We start from the raw sequence: 21,926 nt of genomic DNA, 5'->3' as shown, positions 1-21,926 counted from the left end.
CCTTGCCCAGGCTCCCGTTGTCACACTAGAGGATGGCTGGGTCTTAGTGCCCTGTTCCTGTTTTCTTTTTGAGACAGGGTCTTTTGGCCTTGAATTCATACATTCCTTCTGCCTTTGACTCACAGGTACCGCCATTACAGAGTGCACTACCAGGCTCTCATTCCTTCTAAAGAAATAATAAAAGGAAAATCTTCCCTGTTTTATTCCTCAACTCTGTCTTGTAACAAATTAACCTGTTTTCATAATCTGACTTAATGTCCCTGGTCAGTTCTATTGCTGTAAGCAGCCATGTAAAAGTGAGTTTAATTTTCCCATCTGATTTATTTTATAGGCCCCTAGTCACAAGTACAGTGCCCACAGCAGCCACGTGACCAACGTCAGTTTTACTCACAATGACAGTCACCTCATTTCAACCGGTGGGAAGGATATGAGTATCATTCAGTGGAAGCTGGTGGAAAAGTTACCTTTGCCTCAAAATGAGGTCATAGCAGACACCAGTTCAACCAAAGCCCCTGCCTCTGCCACTGAAAACGCCAGGCTGTGTAACGCTCCACAGCCTCCTTCCCAGCCGTTACCTGGGACGGCAGAAGAAGAAAGCAGAGTAAGCAGCTCCCCCACGCTCGTGGAGAACAGTCTGGAGCAGAGCGAGTGGGGCAGCGAAGACCTTGGTGTGGTGATTGATGAAGAGCCAGCTAGTGAGCGAGGGGAGAAGCAGGGAGCAGCCGAGGCGTCTGAGGAGGAGCAAGGCGCGGCTCCCCTGTGCTAAAACCACGTTCCCATGCTCCTCTGCTGCTGGGATGTGACGGAGCCCAGGTAACAGGATGCAGTGATGGGGATCACTGTGGGTGGAGGTTTGTGTCCCATGAGATCAGATGCTCTTCCGCAGTCCGGTACGCCGTCAGTGGTTAGAGCAAACCAGGAGACAGTGTAATCAAACTTAAATAGCAGAAGGAGACTGGAGGTGTGTCTAAGAAATCAACGTGTGTGGTGCAGAACTGGAAAGAACTGCAGCTGTGCCCTTTGGAAGAAACCTGGTGTCTGAATGTGATTTCCTAGCCAACAGCTGGAGGCCTCGCCTCGCAGGCACCATTGCTTACTTGGCTGCCATTTTTTCCTGATGCAAAAAAAGAAAGCAGGAAAAAGTGCTCTTATTGTGATACCATCCCACTCAGATGTCTAACGGGAACTTCTTCTTGACTAAAGAGAATTTCGGTCTTGCCACGTGCGATGGCATTGCCTTCCCATGGGATACTGCGTTTCCTTACACTACCCGAGATGTCCAGACGTGCTTGGTAGGCTACTCTGTAGGTGCTGCCTTTCTAAGTTTCCACGAGGACCCGTCCTCAGTGGCTTGTGTACAAACTGCCTTATCCCAGAAGCAAGCCGTGGTTTGTTGAAGAGCTTTTGGTGTATAGTGAACCGTGATCCTGAAAGCCGGTTCTCCAAGGAGTCCTTCACTGGCCCAAACATTCTCAGCGTTCGGCGTTCAAGGGAATGGAAGAAAAACCGCATGCCTTTACCAGATGAACTGTAACAAAGACCGCTAACCGTCGCTAGCCTTCAGCACTATCTGTTCCCTCAGTAGAAAAACACAGTCGTTAAATGGTCGAATTGGTGCTTGAAATTCATTGGTCTAGTTGTAATTTTTATACAGGTTACACCAGGAGATAAGATATCTTTTTACAGAAGTGTAATAGTCACAGTGCCGCCTGTAGGCCGCACCCTTTGCAGACGTGTGCCACCTGTGGGCACTCCTTCCTCTGTGAGCCTCGCAACCCTCGTATGGCTAGCTTTGGTCTGGGCAGTGCATGTGTTAGTATACGTGGGTAAGTTGGGCTTTTGTAAGTTTTGTCAGATAACTATTTTTCTCAAGTATGTGTTTCCTACTTAAATTACTGACAAGTGTGCGTTTCCTATGTTTGTTTATACATTGATTACAAAACTTTATTTTTTTTTAACTTGCTACATTGTTTTCATATGTTTTTGTTGTTGGATTATGTAACTTTTCCTAAGTTCAGAAGTCTTAAATGTGCAAGCGTTTACGTGATTGTGCCATTCCAGAGTGCGTCAGAACTGTCATTCCCTCCCAGTACCTTCTCAGGAGTAACATATCAGGTATGTCAACATCGCTTGGAACCGTGAACGCCAAGGACACTCGAGACACTATTCACACACTGCGCAGGTGTGTGGAGGGACAGCAGAGAGCAGTGCATCTAAAGAAGATGCAGACATCCAAGTGTGTTCAGTGAAAGTCTGTGTCTAGGTCTATGTCCATGTATCTCTCTCCTTTTGTTTACAACTTTTTTTTTTTAATTAAGTGGAGAAAAACAAAACAAAAAAAAAAAAACCTCACCTCAACGTAGCTCTCTTCCAAAGAGGAGATTTCAAGCCACCTGACTTTCAGTTTCGTCTCTACCCAGTTGTCAGAGAGCACAGCTTCAGCATCTCTGCCCGCCAGCTAGCAGTGGGGATGAAATCAAGTACTTGCAAATGGATGCTAGGAGATGAACAAGCAGTCGGAGGAGAAGAACGTGTGCTTCTCTCAGTGCCTGGAGGATGCAGCTGTCCACAAGCAGGGACTTTGGGGACATCTGTCACCTTCGGGGTTGCCATGTACAGTGAGATTTATAATCACGATACTCTTGGGTGGTAGTTTCCAAAGACACTACTAATGTGCAGAGAGCACTCCAGCCTCTAGTGCTGGCAACTACTGTTTGACGTCAGTCAGAGCTGTGACGGGGTGGAAGGATGCGGGATTATGACTCTGTTAGAAAAGCTTGTGAATGAAAATGAACCCAAGTGTTTCATGTGAAGATGAGCCATTTCTATCATGCATTCCGGTGTCATGGCAGAAAACTTTGAAGATAAAAACATATGATAATCAAACGTTTCCTTTGCCTTTTTTGGTAGTGGTTGTCGGAGACGGTCTTGCATTCCAGGCTGGCTTTAATCTTGTGGCAGTCCTCCTGCCTCATCCTGGAAAGTTATCGTAGACATGCCCCATTCGGTCCTTTTGCTTTTACATGTATCCTAAGTTGGTTTATGCTGGTATTCACATGACTATGCATTAAAGGTGTGGTGGGAGACACCTTTAATCTCAGGGCTGGGGAAGCAGAGGCAGGCCAGCAGGGCATCAGAAAAGGAGAGGGGGAAAACCCCTAACGGTCACACTTAGATACGTGAGATGCTTATGTTTTAACAATAAATATAGAAAAGAAACTGTAGGGAAATCTGTCGAGTTTTAGGGGCCTTGAGGTTCCTGCAGTAGCAGTTTACAGGTGTGGGATCTTTTATGGCCAGGGGTGGTTTTGAGTTTGGCATGTATGTGTTTTGTTTATTTTGCTTTTGGGCAGTCTCGTGGAGCCCAGACTGACATTGACATTGTCTCAGCCTCCTGAGTACTTGGACCACAGGTCTGCACCACCACATGAGTGTGGGAAGGCTATGGAGGGAGACCGGCTGCAGGCCAAGGATGCCGTATCCCCCTCTGCCGTCAGCTCCTACAGAGCCTTAGCTGAAAAATCGCGGCAGGGTAACCAGCCTCACTTAGCAAGGGTCATGCCAAGCTGCATACATACAGACTCAAGCCATCAAGAGAAAGCCTACACAGGAACAAGGAGGCTCTAACAGGGTCGGGCTCTGATACGGCAAAGGAAATGAGAGGAACCAAGGAGGGGCCCACCTTCAGTCTCCTTGCCCAAGAGGATGTATTATCCACAGACATGTTACTACATGCTGCCACTGCTAGGAAAGTGTAGCCAGGATTGCCCCCAGCTCACACCCAAGAGCCTAAGGATCATGGGATCCAGCTGCTTTTCCAAAAACACACAGGGCCCCATGAGTTCTTTCCTAGCTTCACCCACCAATCCCCATAACCTTCAGACTTTCACTACAACCTTCCCATTATGGGAGTTCCATAGAAGCTTCATGGCCACAAAGCACACCATGAATTCTTCATCAGACGTGCAGCAGAAGAGCGCAGTGTCGGAGATGACCACAATTTGAAGCCTCTGTCCATGCAGCCAGCGCCTCTGCTCCCACCTCCAGATGATGGGCGATTTCTCCTAAGAGGTGCTAGATGGGTCAGCCAGCTAGGGAGGACTTCAGACTCAGCAGTATCAAACAGTGAAGAACCCTGGATAGGAGAGGACACACAAGTGATGGCCAACTCGCAGGGACCCCAAAGACCACTGAGAAGCCCATGATACAAGAACATAATGGTCTTTGTTACGAGCTCATGAGCAAGGTCTCTTGCTAGTCCTGTTAACCGGGTCAGCGCCAGAGCCGCAGACCTGGGTCTGAGGATGCAGGGTATTGATTGGTAGTCCCAGCAAGCTTGGGGGATTTCTGTACAGCTCAGCAAGTTAATACTTTATTTTTTTTTTAAGATTTATTTATTCTATATAAGTACATTGTAGCTGTCTGCAGACACACCAGAAGAGGGCCTCAGATCTCATTACAGACGGTTGTGAGCCACCATGTGGTTGCTGGGATTTGAACTCAGGACCTCTGGAAGAACAGTCGGTGCTCTTAACCGCTGAGCCATCTCTCCAGCTTCAAGTTAATACTTTAAAAACTGTGTTTCTGGCATAATCTGCAGGAACTGAACATAGGGGCAAAACCGCCTGACAAACAGGATGGCTAGGTTTCCTGTTCTCTGCAGGATCTTACCTATATGTATCCTGACCCTGCTATTGCTCAAGTGGACTTAGTGGTTTTCTTCCTGGAATTGGGAGTTTAGCCCCTGGTCTTAAACAAAATGGAGTTTACCCTGCACTACAAAAGTGTACCAGTTGAGTGGTGGTGGCAGCACATGTCTTTAATCACAGCACTCGAGAGACAGAGGCAAGCAGACCTCTGCGAGTTCAAGGCCAGCGTGGTCTACAGAGAAAATTTCAGGACAGCCAAGGCTACACAAAGAAACCCTGCCTCAGAAAACACACACACACACACACACAGTGGCACCAGGGCGGCTGCTTGAACCTGAATGTAGATTTCATAACACCAGAACCAGAACTGGTAAGAACAAACTGCATAACATCTGTGGGTCGCTGTGACCATTCCTGTTATGTGCAGTTATATAGTTCCACCACTGGAGAAAAGTGAGGGAAGAGGTCACAGGAATCCAAGTTTTAAGCTTGAATCCATCATTTCAAAATGACCTTAAATACAATAAAACAAATTCTTTTGTAGTTTTGAAGAGCACGTACAGCATTAGTGTAAAAGTGTCATTCACCCACAGTAATTGCTATCTCCCAAGGTTTACTGCCGCCGTCTGCTAGCCCGGGCCCAGTCCTGGAAGCTTCTAGCCTCCGTACAACCTTATCTTGGCCTAGAATGTTGTCAGCTTCTGAGACTGACTGCTGAACAAGCCCACCCTTTCTAGGTCTGGCCTCTAGCTGGCTGGTTCAACTCAGTTGTTCTGGCTCTAAAACTGACGGATTCATTCTGGCTTCTCCCTGAACTGCTCTGCTTGGCCTCATCCTAACTTTGACAATCTGTTCTAATCTGACTCCTCAATTCTCTGGTTCGTTCTCTCTACAACCTGTTACAAAAGTGTCTCTCCATGCACTACTCTTAAGTAGCTTCCCTTTCCTCTCCTTGTGAAAGTTGAGTATATCCTATTCTGTCAAATCTTTCTGATTCCTCACTTTTCTGACAATTAGACATCACTCTCAAAACTGGGTGCTTCCTTGTACAAACTGACTTTGCCTTCAGTGTTTCAAGGTGTGTGCTAAGGGCTGAGCCACACTGTAACTAGAAGCAGGGTGGGGTTTTTTGTTTGTTTGGTTGGCTTTGTTTTAAGGAAATCACATCGACTTGGAGTTCACAGTGTGATCAAATATCCTGCAACACATTAGTGGGGCCGTTTTCCAACAGAGCCCGAGAGACTGTCTTGTGTAGTCAGGTTGACTTCAGACTTGATCCATGTTGAAAACATGGAAGGGCCACCTGCTCCATTGGTGCTAAACTCACAGACACACGCCACCATAACACACTGTCTGTGCAGTGTGGGGAGTCGAAGGGCGGGCCTTCTACATGCTTGGCAGACTCTACCGAATGAACTGAACTGTGCTGGCAGCCAAGGCCTTCCATGCATCTCTGACCTCGTGCACTGAAGTGCTACGCCAGGGCAGATGAGTTGGTGAAACTGGGTGGCATCTATTGCTTTCCCGCCTAGCTTTGCCATCACAGGTGTCCAAGAGAATTTCTTGCTGTAGGGCTATCACACAGGTGTGACCACGGGTGGCAACCCAGACCCTCTGACCCCATCCGGTCCATTCCAGTGATACATCCTGGCTTGTTCTCATCCAGAAGTATTTCAGGGTTCAGGATCTCTGGGGCTTTCCATTGTCTGCATACACATTCATATACATAATGATGTCTCAGTGGGTGAGATTCAAGACTACCACCAATATACACAGCCAGAAGGTAACTTTACACATTGAGTGTCTCTGCATCCTGAAGTATGGCCTGTCACATGAGGTGAGGCATGGACGGAGCCTTCCCCCCGCTGGGGGCATCATCTTTGTACTTGAGAAGTTAAAAGTTTAGGAACATTTACAATTTGCCCCATCTGTAGCAGTTCCCACTTCCTGCTGCAGGGGTGTGAGGGGAGGGGTGTGGCTGTTGCTATGCCATGCCTCAGCTGAGGCGGGACATCCTTTCTCTTCCTTGTTTTGCTCCTAGAGGCACTGTCTACTTCTTGTTCTTGGAACCCTCTCCTAAAGCAAACCCTGGCCCTGCTTTCCTGAGTACCTGGGGCGAGCTGTCTTCCTTTGTTCAGAATTAATCAAATGAAGGGGTTGCAGGATGAGCAGCCTCCTGAGGCTGCCACATCACTGAAAGAAGGCCATCAACTTTCTTTCCAAGTGACTGCTTTGCAGGAGAAAATCCATTTTCACGTAGTCAACTGTTTGCTGCCCCTGTGTATCTCATCACCAGAATCATCAGCAAAAATGTTTGCTGGGCCTTGACATTTTCCATTGAGAAGATGAATTAATTCTGAACAGAGCCTAGAATCCCCTTGGTAGGAAGAGTCACACAACCCTAGAATCCTCCACCCCGAGGCTAGTAGACCAGCCTCCTGCTGGGGGTGGATGAGGAATCTAACAGGAAAACCTCTCCAGTCCCACCAGTTCTACCATAATGTCATCTTGTCTAGTGATATTGCTGTCTGTAGAAATCACTCTATCTCCATCACCAAGTGAGCCTTCTGGCCGTAGTGAAAAGGACCCAGTTTTAACTGCACTAATTACTTGGAGTCTGTTACCTGTGGTGGGTGGAGGCGCTGCCTGTCTCCTCTCCCAGCTTCTGGCCCCTTGAGAAGGGAGCAATAAAGAGTTTGGAGCTCTGCCCGCATCTGCTCAGGCAAGGCCAGCCCCCCTGGTGAGGACAAATGAATGACATTAGCCATCTTGATTCGTGGTACAGGCCTGTCCCCTTGGAAGCAATACAATGTCTCCTCAGGACAAGCAACGGGACACGGACACGTCGTTAGGAGCTCTAGGAGAGACCGCAGCTGGCTCCAGTAATAAAGCCGCCATTCACAGTCAACAAAACTGAAGTCATTTCCATGGGAAACACGTTACGATAGAGAACTTTTCTTTATTAAATCATAGTAATCGATTCCTTTTTTTCATTAAACATTAATGAATTTAAACACCGAGATCTGTCTAAGGAGGCATTGAGGAAACAGGTCATGGATACACCTCCTCCCTGAGCATCTCAGCAACTGCTCTTCGCTCCTCCATGTTCTTGGTGTCAGAGTCTCTGCTCCGGATTCACATGGGAGGACAGATGGTCAGGGTGGCCTCCAGTGCCCCAGTAGTCCCCAGGCCTCACCTTAGTACCAGCCTAGCCACCTCAAGCCTCTTTCATTCAGTCCACCCTCTGCTCCTAATCCTGTCAGTTCAGCGCTGGAATCGGTGACTGTCTCCAAGACACACATTTGCTGCCTGCCAACCAGAGTAGGAGCTCTCCTCCAAAACAGGCCTGAGCCTGATTCCTCCTCACTTGTGCAGCTCCCCTCCCTCCTGCCCACCCGCCCCACCACTGCTTGCCCAAAATGCTAATGCTCTCCTGAGTCGATGCACACTCTAACCTTGGACCATATACAATTTAAACAGTGCCACCCACCTCCTACATTCTGGGGCCTTGGCCCCACCTCTGTCTGCAGAACTGGGGGTCACCAGGCTAGATCATCACTCTGAGCACTGGAGGCAGAGATAGGGTCCCCATTCTGTCTCCAGTACCCCACGGCAGAATTAAAGATGATGTATGCCTTGGAGGGCACTGGCTATGGACATGGAGCAAATCCCTCAGCAGAGAGTTCGGGTGCCTATCGCTAAGTAACCCCCAAAATCACAACATATTCTCCATCTGACCTCATAGGCCTCTCAGAATACCACTAAGCTGGTCTAGGCTACTTCAGCTCTCCTTTAACTTTACCTTAGTCTCTCCTGCCACCCCTGTGGCCCCGGTCTGACGCCCAGTTCTCCCCAGTGTCCATGAGCTCCTGTGGATGGGAGCTTAGGCAGCTGGGCGAGGACAAAGTTAGGGAACCATTTCCCAAGGACGTCTTCAAGGAAGAGTCATCAGAGCCACGGAGTATAAACAACGGCTCCTCTGTATGATTCTGCCTTAATTAGAATGACAACTCATTGAGAACAATTTAATGCTGGTTCATGAAAGGTTAATGAGATTCATGCTTTGGAAGTGTTGACTACAACACAGACTTAACCAGAAACACTAATCTAACCTTTATTCTCTTTAATTATTCGGTCAGAACAATTTCCTTGGAGCTGCTTTAGTCTCAAGATGGTTCTAATTAAACACCAGTGAACTTTGAAATCAACATCAACTCATTCAGCTGCAACTCAATTTTCAAATTAATCGGCTGTGTAACCTGGAGGGTGTTGGTGGCCTGGGTGGGGGAGGGGAAGGGAGCGGGAGGATGAGCTTAGAACTACTAGGGTATGCTTGGCTCCTACCTCCGTCAAAACCCCTCCGGCAAAACCCTTCTGTAACCCTCACTTGTACCATCCCAAAGACGGGCCTGGGGCTGGGGCTGAGCTGTGCCATCAGGTTTGTGACCCTTGGACCCCCAGCCCCTGCACTCCCTTCCATTCAACGTCTTGTCTCCCCCAACTCACATCCCTCTCCCTCTCCCCTCCCTTCCCCTCTCTCCTTCTTTATTTCTTCTGCCCATCCCCATCTTCGCTCTCCCTCTCTCTTCATCTCGGAGCCTGGTTAGCTGAGCTCCGCGCTTCCACAGCTTCTTCACACTGATGGGAAGAAAGGCCACCACTTTCCATGACCTGCGGCGGCGGTGGCGGCGGCGGCGGCGGCTTCAACTGCGTTCCATCAGAAGGGGACGTGTGCAGTGACCAGAGATTCCAATCTGGCAAGTACACGCTGCGCTGTGTGGAAGGCCTGTGCTTTGGCCCCGGAGCAAAGCCGCGTGATCAGGACAAATATCAGTGACCAGAGAAAAAGTCTGAGGGAAGGCACCGTGTCCTGGGTGGGCTGTTCCGAACACAAGGAAAAAGATGTTATCTGGAGAATGCTGCTCCCAGACACCCTGCACACACGGCCCTTGTGGCCCATTAGCGTTTTGCAACAGTCCCCTCGGAAATCCTGTAATAGACTTCGGAACAGAACAAGCAGAACACAGCCGGAGGCAACACCACCTTCCAAGCCACACACAGGCCAGGATGACAGCAGCCGGTGGCAGAGGAAACTACATTCCATCCAGCCCCTTTCTAACACAGAAGAGTCTAATGCAACCTAAGTTCCCCAGAACACAAGCCCGAGGCTCCCCCGTCCCCCACACCCCGCAAATGGTAGCCTTCTGTGACCAAACCCCCACAGGGGCTCCTCACACCACCACTAGGAGCAGCCCCACACAGGACCCCAGATAGGATGGGTTCTGGCCATTTTTTTTCTCAGAAGCCCGAAGCTGAAAACAGGCCCAGAAATGATTTTTAGGGACACTCCCATCAGTCTCTGGGATTGCTTATCTAAGGCTGCCATCTGGCTCACTTTGGAGGCTCAAGCATTCGCTAGGTCAGGGAAGCAGAAGGGAGCAAGAATAGACCAGTGAGCTTTGTGGGAGGTACACCAAGGAGAAAAGGACTACACCTCGGTCCAGGCTGGTCCGCTGAATAGACCAGTGTCAACGTCTAGTGCGTTGGGGGCCCTGGGTAGGGTTGCACACCTCCAGGACACAGGGGGTGCAGAGCAAAGGCAGAAGCAACTGCACGCAGTTGCAAGCTTTATTAATCCTTATACAGATATGAATATGCATTACCTCAATTTCCGTTTTGGCCAGATACCATAAGATCATTGTTGGGCCCTACCTTGCCGTTTCCCTCCCCTCTCGCTGAGCCTTTTAGCCTGCTATAGCAAGAAATTGTTTACACCCTTGGCAGCTGCTCTTAGCCCCTGATTTGCGGCTGGGATTTTCCGTGGCACCCTTCCTCCCCACCGAGCCTTCCTGCTTCTTGTTGTTAAGAAGTTGTTTATGCCCCTGATTGGGCGGGAACTTTCACCACACAGACTTTTCCTGTTTTCCTGGTTGGGGATTTTTCACCTGCCTTGTTGTTTTTCCACAGCTTTTGCCTGGGGTATATAAGGAGATCTCAGTAAAGCCTTGGTGGCACTCGCTGAAAACTGGTGACCCGTGTACGTGTTTTCTTTCAATCCCGCAGACCTACGCCTGATATTCACACACTGGCGGCGCAGGCGCCGACAATCATTATTCCCATGATACCAGGAACAACTGAGGCAAGACTAAACAAAGAAATAAGACTAAGCAAAGGCTTCTTCTTAAAATATTTATACAACAAATCACCCCTCTTCCTATTATCAAAATACACTTGTCATAACCCAGAGAGCATGAGAGCTGCTTCCACAGAAACAGAACACAGCAGAACATAGTTTAAGGCCAAGTGAGAAAAACATTTTCTTCTCAAGTGTCTCTTTGTTGAGGTGTTAGAGCCTGCACCATCCTGTGTTCGTATACAGGAATTGGCAATCAAACTTTATAGCATGAGGGATGGACTTGGTGTTCTGGAGAGACTGGATTTTGGAGACTAGATTGTTGGAGGTTGAGTTTTGCTTTCCTAAGCCATGGTTGGGCTCTGGTGTTACAAAGAAAACTTGAAGATTGTGGTTAAAGATTGCCAGTGTTACATTGGCTACAGTTTGCAGTTCGATCACACACAGACTCAGGATTCTAACTCACACATATTTGTAATTAAGAAAAAATCAAACAGGTAGAGATTGTTACAGGATTTATGAAAGGTCAATGAGGCTGTGGAACTTGTGAGAGCATTACAGCCTGTTTGCTCACTCCAGCTGCCGTTTCGAGGAAGACGTATAAGATTATTACAGATCCAGAGGGTTGTTTTTATGCTGTTTCTTTACATCCTAGTGACTGTAAAAGGTGTCATTCAAGGGCAGCATTCCAGCCCCTACTTGCACTGTCACCAGTCCTTACTTGATCCTGCCTGGGAGCTGCGTTTCTATGTCTCCACAGACCAGCAGCAGGAAACCCTTAAGCCGGGTTCCCGGGCAGCTCAACTGTAGGAAGGGTAATAGAAGTTGAGGACTCAAAATTATTTCCTTCCTGTGTCAAGCAAAATAAGCCAGAAGACAAATTTAAAGTCTATACCTATGGGTATGCATATGCGTGTATTCATGTGTATATGGGTATATGTGTGTGTTCATAAGTTGTGTGTATATGGGTATATGTGTGTGTTCATAGCTTATGAAAACCAGACAGGGAATCATGAGAGAGGAAGAGCGCTTAAGAGAGGTGAGAAAGAGGAGAATGAAGGATACTCGACGGGAGGGGCTGAGACTGGCTGTTCTTCATTGGCCTGGGCTCAGTTCCCTGCACCCACACAGAGGCGCACAGCCATCTGCGACTCCAGTTTCAGGGGCTCTGACGCCCTCTTCTGGCCTCTCCCAGCACCTGGCTTGTATATAATGTGTGCGAGAACACACACACATACATGCATGCAAACACTCATATACATAAGTTCATTGTTGTTGTTTTTTTAAAAGAAAGTGTATGAGGGAGCTAACTAGAAAACCAGCTGAAGTCTGAGGGGAAGGAAGAAGGCAGTGCTCAAAGAATGACCTCTGTGGTGGTTTGAAAGAAAATAGGCCCACAGGGAGTGGCACTATTAAGAGGTGTAGCCTTGTTGCAGTAGATTTGACTCTGTTGGAAGTTCTGTCCCTGAGGAAGCTCAAGCCTGGTCGGTGTGTCACTGTCTGCCTTCCTGCTGCCTGTGGATCCCAATGTAGGGCTCTCAGCTCCCTCTCAGCACCATGTACGCCTTCGTGTCACACACTTCCCACCATGATGTGATGGATCAACAATAACCACCAAATCTGAACTGTAAGCCAGCTCCAATTAAGTGTTTTCCTTTGTAAGAATTGCCTTGGTCATGGTGTCTCCTCAGAGCAAGGGGAACCCTAAGAAAATATCATAATGAAACCCACTACTCAGTATGTTTGCCTTGTAAGAGTACCCTTGCTTTAAGAGTACGCCCATGGGGTCTCAACGCTCCCGGAACTGAAGTGGGGAAAAGACCCTGGAAGGGTGAAGGTTACATGGAAGAATCGGTTAGCATCTGGCCTAATCAATGTGATCTGGGAAAGGAAAAAGACTGGATGTCCAACAGCTTCTCTGTTAAAGAGTGGCTCACCTGACGGCCATGACAGTCTGGTGGCCCAGCAACCTGGCAAAGAGCCAGCACCTGTACTTAGAAGCAAGAAGGGGTTGGGGATTTAGCTCAGTGGTAGAGCACTTGCCTAGCAAGCGCAAGGCCCTGGGTTCTGTCCCCAGCTCCGAAAAAGTGAGAAAAAAAAGAAAGAAAAGAAGCAAGAACAGGAAGGCCTGGGCCACCATCTGCATTGGTCCTGTGCATCCTCAGACTGCTGACTGTTCGGTGAAGGACCTGACTAGGCCAGTAAGGTGTCTTAGACTGGGACTCAGAGCTGCCTTTTGCTGGCTAGATGGCCGTTTCCACATGTGTGAGATGAGAAAAGAGCCTGCCCTGCTGACTGAGCATGAACCAGCTGCACAGCCAAGGCAGGCCACAAGGGACAACTGTCTTACTCTGAACGCAGCCCTTGTGAGCCCCAGCTTCCCTCGGGTCTCTGCATTGGTTGGGTGTGACAGATTTACCGACAGGTGACACTAGAGATGGTCCATGAAGAAGTCAAGCCCAAGGGGTCAGTGACACTTGCAGCAACATCAGAAAGCACTCAGAAGCACAGAAATAGTTCACCAAAGTGGAAACACAATGCACCTCCCCGTGAGAAAATGAATTCAAAGCATGAAAGACAGTCAAGGCCACTAACCACAATAGGAAGGTAATTTAAACCTCAAAGACGGGGCTGGAGAGATGGCACAGCGGTTAAGAGCACTGACTGTCCTTCTAGAAAACCTGAGTTCAAATCCCAGCAACCACATGGTGGCTCACAATCACCTGTGATGAGATCTGATGCCCTCTTCTGGTGTGTCTGAAGACAGCTACAGTGTACTTATAGATAATAAAGAAATAAATCTTAAACCACCAAGACATTTTACTGTATCGGGTTGGCAAGCATCAAAAAAGGTAGATGCTGTACTCCACCAGCAAAGGAGATCAGACACTTTTATGACCTAGACAGGAACGAGCCCCATCTCTCGCCCTGAGACCGCTCTTCCAGAAATTAAGCCTCTGGTATGTGTTTGTCAGTGTAACAGACACAAGGCAGAGAAGGCAGTGCCGGGCTGAAGCAAAAACCTAATGTCTGCATGTTTGCTTACTTTTCTGATGCCGTGAGAATGAACATAGATGCTATGACCAAAAGCAACCTGGTGGGTGGAATGGTTTATTTCATCTAACAGTTGGAGTCCAATATCAAGGGTAGGCAGAATGGGAGCTGATACAGAGGCCGTGGAGGGACCCTAGTCACTGCCTTGCTGCTCCTGGCTTGTACACAATCTGGGCTACCTACTCAGGGATGGTACCGCCCACAGTGGGCAGAACCCTCTCGTATCAATCATTAGTCAAGAAAACGTCCCACAGGCCAGTCTGATGAAAGCATTTTTTTTTTCAATTGAGGACCTCTCTTCCCAGATGACTCTAGTTTCAATAAATAAGTAAATAATTGAAATAAAAGGTAACCAGCACGCCATGAGTAGACTAAAAAAACCTGTGAAACATTCATAAAATGGGGTACAGTTGAGACCACTCTCTAGGCTCAAAGTGAGAACTGAGGTACAGTAGCACTGAGGCAAAACTAAACAGACAATGCAAACGCATTCACACAAATGCACAGCAAACACCTAGCGGCAAACCAAAGAAATAAGGGTCTTAGCATGGAGACCATCCTCTGTTGAGTTGAGGAGCGGAAAAAATGCCAAACTGGGTTACAACAGAGCATCAGAATGCATTAGGAACAGATGGCTCTTAGACAATGAAAAGAAATCACAATAAAATCTCTACATGTTCACTGTCACAGAGGATGTACACTGTCAACAACATAGCAGGAGCAACAGCAAGGAACTCACTTTGTTTTGTTTTTTCTTTAAGCTCTATTTATTGTATATATGTGAATACACTGTTGCTGTCCTCAGACGCACCAGAAGAGGGCATCAGATCCCATTTCAGATGGTTGTGAGCCACTATGTGGTTGCTGGGAATTGAACTCAGGACCTCTGGAAGAACAGTCAGTGCTCTTAACCACTGAGCCATCATCTCTGCAGACCTCACTTTGATTTTTTTAAGTATTCCTGTGCGTGTGCACGCGAGCACGGTGCCTGTAGAGGTCAGAAGAGGGTCCAATCAACTGGAACTAAAATTACAGGTGCTTTGTAAGCTACCTGATTGGATACTGGGAATAAACTTTGGTCCTCTGCACGCATGAGTAGTAAACACTCTTAATTACTCAGAAAAACAAAACAAAACAAACAAACAAACAAACAAACAAAACCCGCTTCTTAAAAGCTGATTCGTTTGCATTTATATGTATGAATGTTTTCCTGATGTCTGTGGAAGCCAGAAGAGGGCATCAGACCCCTTGGAACTGGAATTAAGATTGTGAGCTGCTGGGGGCTGGAGAGATGGCTCAGTGGTTAAGAGCACCGACTGCTCTTCCAGAGGTCCTAAGTTCAAATCCCAGCAACCACATGGTGGCTCACAACCATCTGTAATGAGATCTGACGCCCTCTTCTGGTGTGTCTGAAGAGACTGACAGTGTACTTGTATGTAATAAATAAATATAAAAAAAGAGAAAAAACTATTAAAAAAAAAAGATTGTGAGCTGCAGGTTGGGGATTTAGCTCAGTGGTAGAGCACTTGCCTAGTAAGCGCAAGGCCCTGGGTTCAGTCCCCAGCTCTGAAAAGAAAAAGAAAAAAAAAAAAGATTGTGAGCTGCTGTGTGGGGCTTTGTAACTGGGTTTTTCCACCCAAGCCCGAGTTCCTGAATGAGGCTACTTACGAGTAAACACCTAAACCACAGCTTTGGCTCATTCCCCGACTAGCTCCTAACTTACATAACCCACTTAAACTACTCTATGTCTCCCACACGGCTTCCCAATTTCATGTGTCCGGCTTCCTCAGAATCAGGGCCAATCTCCCGCTTCTGACTCTCTCCCAGAGTTCCATTCTCTCTACCGGAAGTCCCATCTTCTACTTCCTGCCTTCAGTTTTTGTAGACAAGTGGTGTTTCCACACAGCTCACAAGAGATTATCCCTACAAGGAAACCAAACCTGAGTCCTCTGGAAGAGCAATAAGCATTTTTAACACCATCTCTCCAGCCCCAGAAAAAACACTTTTTTACAATTGCTTTAGTAACAATCCAGTCAAATTTCACCAGTGAGCACTAACAAACCGGTTGCTTGAGCAGCTAAACACAGGGTTGTACCAAATACCCGACAGACAACTTAGAATCACAAAGGGAAAACGTTATCTTCTGGGGACAGAAATCTACTAACATCGTAAGGAAATGTCAGCTCCGAATCACCAAAACTATAACAAGAACTGCCTAAAGAATATGACGCCATATCATTTATGAGGGGACGCCATTAAACAAATTTAAGTGGGTGGGTATCCCACAAACAACTTCCCCGGGCTCTTGGAAGGACACTGGAGAGCTGGTTTGGATTAAAGGAGATTAAACGGATCTATGAAGATTACACGTTATCACACGTTATAGCTGGATCCTGGGTGTAAAATGAAAATTCTCACCAACTAGGAGTACAGGTGCTGCTCAATGCTGTCTTCCAGTGCCGCTGCCCTGTTGCTAAAAGTCCTTCATAGAGGGAGAGAGAGCTAATATCTCCTCCTCCTCCCAGTTAGTTTCCTGGGCTTCCGTACAGAGCACAGGTAAGGGGTTACCCCAGTTGTGGGTACTCCTTTCAGAAATGCTGCATTTGAAAAGCCTTTACCTAGGAGGGATGAGTGCTTTCCAGGGGCTACACAGATGGACCTTCCCCTCCCCAACCTTCCTGGACCTAAAGAATCTAGCTCTTCCCCTAGGCTGTGAGCAATTATGGCAGATTTGCATACACCCTGTGTAGGGAGCAGCTGCATACTCAGGAAATAGTCTGTGACCCTCCCCACCCTTCCCCTGATGTAAACAGGCTACAAGCCCAGCTGGAATACTTCCTTTGTAAGTCTGAGCAGCTGAACCCCCAAGATGGTGGTTGCTTGGCTCAGTAGGTAGGCATAAACAACACAGCCTCTCGAACTCCCCAAGTTATTATGTTCTGTCATGCCGGGACAGGATGCTCATAAGGCCCCGCCCCTTCCTTGTGATTTATAGGCAGCCAACAGTGGCCAGAAGGGAAGGACTTGAGGCCCCTCTCTGGGGATATATTGGCAGTTTAATGTAAGGAAATATGAGGGAATTCAGCCGCAGACTGGCTCATGGAGGTCATTGGGGACACTTCGCTAGCTCTGGCTGAGGGCCCCATGGAGTCCATGCCCTGGAAGACAGATAAGAACTAGAACTATGCACGAGAAGCCAGGCATGGTGGCATGTGCTTGTCACTCTAGCACTGGGAAGGTAGAGACAGGTGGGCTTCTGTGGCTTCCTGGGCATCTAGCCTATTCAACAGGTGCTGAGGCCGAGAAAGACTAGTTTTTAAAAAAAAATGGGTAACACCTGAGCAAATGACAACCGGCTTCTACGGGCACACACACAATGGGCATGCGTGCGCACATGTATGCTCACATGCTCCCCAAATAAGTCAATTTGGCCGGGACTTGGGCACTGGTGCGGGTTTTCAGTGACTTTGCTGAGCTCCATAGCAGGCCACGTTCTTTTCTCGGGAGGTTTAACATTAGGCTTGTATGTGGATGGCTTACCTGTGTAAACTTGTGTATCAGGTTCATGAAGTTCGAAAACAATCAGGAGGAGGTGGAAAACAGGAAAGGCAGACAAGGGGGCCTGTCTGAGTCAATGAAAGCAATGTGTTCAGATTGGAGTGGGGCATGGGTCTCTAAGGAGGAAAACCCGCAGAAGCCATTCAGTGTTTATGAGCCCCTGGGAGGCCTTAAAGGCTGGGCAAAGGTTTAAGAAGTACAAATGACACAGCAGTTCAGATAAAAAAAATACTAAATTTTCTCCCGCACTTGTCAGGTCACTGCCCAATGACTCTGCTGTGTGCGCAGGCTCAGCCTAATACTTTCTGGTACACACACCCAAACACCCGCTTCTTGTCTTCAGGGAGTCTCTGTACACCCTGATTGGGACACTTTTGACTGGAACAAGTCCTTCAGCTGAAGCTGGTTCCATTTGCTGTGTGACTGTCCCTCCTCTGGAAGGGGTTGATTTGCATTTACTTGACTCGATTAGATTTGGGGTCACCAAGAGAAAGACGTTTTTGTCTCTAGGTGACCTCCGTGTAAATCTTGTGCTGCTCCCCAGATTTTGTTTTGCAGTAGGGTCATCTTTCCCGTGTCCCATCTTTTCTGAATGGAAATAATCAACTGGGGCCTGTAGTTGTCGGACCCTCCAGCCCCACCCCCAACAGTGTTTGACCCCTGCTGAGCCTTGCTGATGCATGTGGAAGCCTTTTGTTCCTAACAAAGGAACATCCTGACCTTTCTGTTTGCCCTGGGCGGTACACTTGTGCTACACCTGGGTGCCACACCTGGGTGCTACACCTGGGTGCTACATCTGGGTGGTAATACTGTTAAGTCAGTTCCTGTTTTTTGTTCCTGAGGGCATAAGCCTGTTTTTTCCACTGTGCTTCCTGGAAATCTCCACCTGGTGAACTTTCGGTATATAGTCTGTGAACCTCAGTAAAAGTTTTGGCATTCTCATAAAACGAATGACCCGAGCAAGTGTTTTTTCTTAAACCTCACAGGCCTATGCTCGGTTCTCAGTACCATTGTGGTGTAGGCGCTGACAGTAGTTGCTGGGCTTATCCATGGCAATGGTGCGCCTGATACCAAGTGCCTGAGTGGTAGAAGGTCAATACAACAAGCCAGGCTGTGATCTCCACAGCCATGCAGGCGCACTTGTCTTAGTCAATGTTCTATTGCTGTGAAGAGACACCATGACCATGGCAACTCTCAAAGAAAGCTTCAGAGGGTTCATTCATTCGTTCTCATCATTGTGGGAGCATGCAGGCAGACATAGTGTTGAAGTAGCAGAGAGCTCTACATCCACAGCCAAAGACAACAGGAAGAGAGACCCCCCCCTGGGCCTGGCTTGGGCTCTTGAAACCTCAAAGTCCACCCCCTGTGACACACTTCCTCTAACAAGGTCGCACCTACTAATCCTTTCAAACAGTGCCAGGCCCTGGTGACCAAGCATTCAAAGCTATGAGCCTATGGGGGCCGTTCTCATTCAAACTACCACACTGCTGATGGTATTATCCCTGGTGTGGCCTCGGTGAGCATAGAGCACATTTGCTGTTGGGGAGGGGACGAGCAGAGACATCCTTTTTGTCATGGCATGTATTCTTGCCTTGGCAGCATATTCCTGGACTGGCCATCAGATTGTCACCGACTATTATAACCCCCTGACCTCCAGAAATGTTGAGTATGGTTTAGTCCTGCCGTATTTACTGGGTAGGCACCAACTGTTCTGGTCCCCCGGAGAGAGGGATGTTCTCTTGCTCCTGTCCTGGCTGTGTAATCAAGGCTGTATAGTGCACCCTGCTCCTGTCACAAGTCAAGTACTGCCAAGAAATATGTGTGATCTGGGGCAAGATAAAGAGACAAGGGCCTCTGGGTCACTCCATCCCTGAACAACACCCACAGTTCTCCAGCAGAGTTGGAGAGTGTAGGTAAAGAAGACACAAACTGGGAAGGGTATGCTTTTTGTACCGTAGTAAAACCAAGTTTTGAAAACTAGAAAAAAGCAACTAAGAAAAAACAAACAAACAAAAACCAGACTAAGTTTGTCACAGGGATAGGCTCAGGGAATAAACTACACAAATTAAACCAGGGGGGGGCTGGGGATTTAGCTCAGTGGTAGAGCGCTTACCTAGGAAGCACAAGGCCCTGGGTTCGGTCCCCAGCTCCGAAAAAAAAAAAAAAAAAAGAACCAAAAAAAACCAAATTATACCAGGGCTGGCAACTGTTCCCTCATCTCAGTGCTAGAGAAGTACCTTACCAAGCATCCTGGCTAGTTCCATGTCAATTTGACACAAGCTAGAGACACCTGGGAAGAGGGTTCTCAGTTGAGAAAATGATTACTTAATTAAGATTTGTCGGTCAGTAAGCCTCTGGTGTGTTTTCTGGATCAGTAATCAATGTGAGAGCAACCTATGGGTAGTATGTCCTGTGGTTGCTATAAGCAGGCTGAGCAAGCCATAAGAGGCAAGTCCATGAGGAGTCCTCCAGGGGAGGGTCCCTGCATCCACGCCTGCCTCCAGGTTCCTGCCGTGTCTTTCCTGGATGATGGACTGTAAATTTTTAAGATATAATAAACCCTTTCTTCTTTGAGGTACTTTGGGCCATGCTGCTTTATCTTGGCAGTAGAAACCCTAACAAACACAGAAATTGGTATCAGGAGTGGGGTATTGCTGTAACAGATCTAATCATATGGTTTCGGGAAGGATTGAGAATTTTTGAACTTTGAGCTAGAAAAGCTATTGGGTGTTCAGAGCTGTTGTGGGCACTAAGCAGATAATGCTGAGAGCAATGTGGACAGTAGAGAACTGGCTTGTGGACTTTCTATCAAGACCAATCGTGCTACTTTGACTTAATAACCACCATAGTGAAATGTTTGCTGTGCTAGGACAATTGATACTGATCAGTTGGGGCTGAAGAACCAGCCGTGATTGAGAGACTAGCATCACTTTGGGAAAATATTTGGCAATATTTAAGTTTCTGGGTGGTACTGGTTTTGAAGGAATGAAGGGATTGTGCAGGAACTGAGGCTTGGCATTATGAGAGGCCAGATGTCACTGGTATAGACACAGCATCAGGAGCAGTGGAAACCCCAGGATAGAAGGGGTCATGGAGAAAGAATGAGGCTTGGCAACACATGGCAAGTTAGACCCTGAAAAGAACTCAGGAGAGATTATTGTGACACTGGAGCCCAGTTGCAGTGGAGACGCCGCATTTTGGAGACGTCAATGCCTTGGGACCACTACCAAGTACTCTAATGGTGTAGGGCCAGTCTGAGCCTTGGAAATTAAATGGCAGAGCCAGAGAAATGGAAATATCTAGGCCCTTTGGAACCCAAAGGCTTGTCAATGAATCCCAGACACTGGACAGAATTATCTGCACTGTTGTACTTTGGTTTTGCCTTTAGATGTTAACTGTGACAAAAGAGCTCACAGTAGGAACTTTGGAATTTTAGAGAAACTGGATATTTTAAAGAGATTAAATTTGTTTGTCGAGATGAAGTTTCTCTGTTGTTCTGAAATCCACTCTTGATCTTAGAGCTGTAGTGAGCCATATTGGATTTGGGCCTGGATAGCTCAAAGTGGCTATGTGACTCTTGGCCACACATACTCCTAAGAGCCTCTCCCATGTATTTACGGCACAGGAAGAAAAGACCAAGTAGTAAACACCCGGTGTCTCCACTGCATGACCTCTGATGAGCCCGGCTGATGCATGTGGAACCAACACACCTGGACCACACCTGGGTGGTGGTCAACTTACTTCTGCCTTTTACTTCCTCAGTCTGTATCCTGGAGATTTAGGCTGGTCTTCTCGGATTTCTCCCTAATTAATTCAGATCTCGTAGTTGGTCTTTTGTTACCGAAGTCAGGAGCCAGGGTTTCCCACTGTGCTTCCCAGATATTACCTGGGGAGCTTGGGTATATAAGTGGTGAATAAAGCTACAGGACTCTCTCTCTCTTCCTCTCCTGGCTTGACACGAATAACCAGTGTGTGTGTGCTTCTTTCATCCCGTAGGCTTTCGCCCGATTCTTGGTACCAGGTCAGTGCGGGTGCCGACAAGAGCTACACCAGCAAAAGACTAAATGTGTATAGGCTGAGGGACTTTAAAACTTAGAATGCTTTATGCTATGAGATCTTGATGAACAAAAAGGGGGGAGGCTATTGTTTAGCAGTGCTGCATTGATGTGCCAAGTTGACAAAGGTCAACTGTCCTGGGTAGCTTCCTGTGAACCTGACAGAAGCTAAAGTCATCTGGGAAGAGGCCTCTCGATTGAGACAGTGCCTCCACTCGTTTTGCCTGTGAGCACATTCTTGACTGATGATGGGTGTGGAAGGGCCAAGGTTCACTGTAGGCGCTGGCACCCCTGGGACGGTGGCCCAGAGGACTACAGGGAAGGCAAGCTGAACGACAGAAGTGAGGCAGCAGGCAGCACTCCTCCATCCCGGTTCCCGCTTCCCGGTTCCTGCTTTGAATTCCTGTCCTGATTTCCCTGGACATGACCTTCAAGCTGTAAAATGAATCCTTTCCTTCCCAAAGTGCTTTGGTCATG

The 21,926-nt window shown here is 47.8% G+C and overlaps 1 protein-coding gene and 1 long non-coding RNA gene across 7 annotated transcripts in view; one reads left to right on the top strand and one right to left on the bottom strand.

Annotated features, from left to right (window-relative positions):
• Positions 1–2,886, top strand: part of Eml4 (EMAP like 4) — a 115,839-nt gene extending 112,953 nt beyond the window's left edge. For all 6 annotated transcript variants that reach the window (NM_001433948.1, NM_001433947.1, NM_001433946.1 and 3 more), the window contains 1 exon segment: positions 332–2,886. In NM_001433948.1, the coding sequence (NP_001420877.1) occupies positions 332–766 (435 nt within the window). In that variant the 3' untranslated portion in view covers positions 767–2,886.
• Positions 2,019–8,325, bottom strand: LOC148005060 (uncharacterized). The gene is made up of 3 exons (XR_015622747.1): positions 8,140–8,325; positions 7,274–7,386; positions 2,019–4,135 (listed from the first exon to the last, which is right to left on the bottom strand). It is a non-coding gene; the product is annotated as an uncharacterized LOC148005060 (long non-coding RNA).
• Positions 8,326–21,926: the final 13,601 nt, after the last annotated feature.

The sequence above is a fragment of the Rattus norvegicus genome, chromosome 6 (assembly GCF_021556685.1).
Source record: "Rattus norvegicus strain SHRSP/BbbUtx chromosome 6, alternate assembly SHRSP_T2T, whole genome shotgun sequence".
Taxonomy (NCBI): domain Eukaryota; kingdom Metazoa; phylum Chordata; class Mammalia; order Rodentia; family Muridae; genus Rattus; species Rattus norvegicus.
This window is presented reverse-complemented; position numbering and strand designations above follow the sequence as displayed.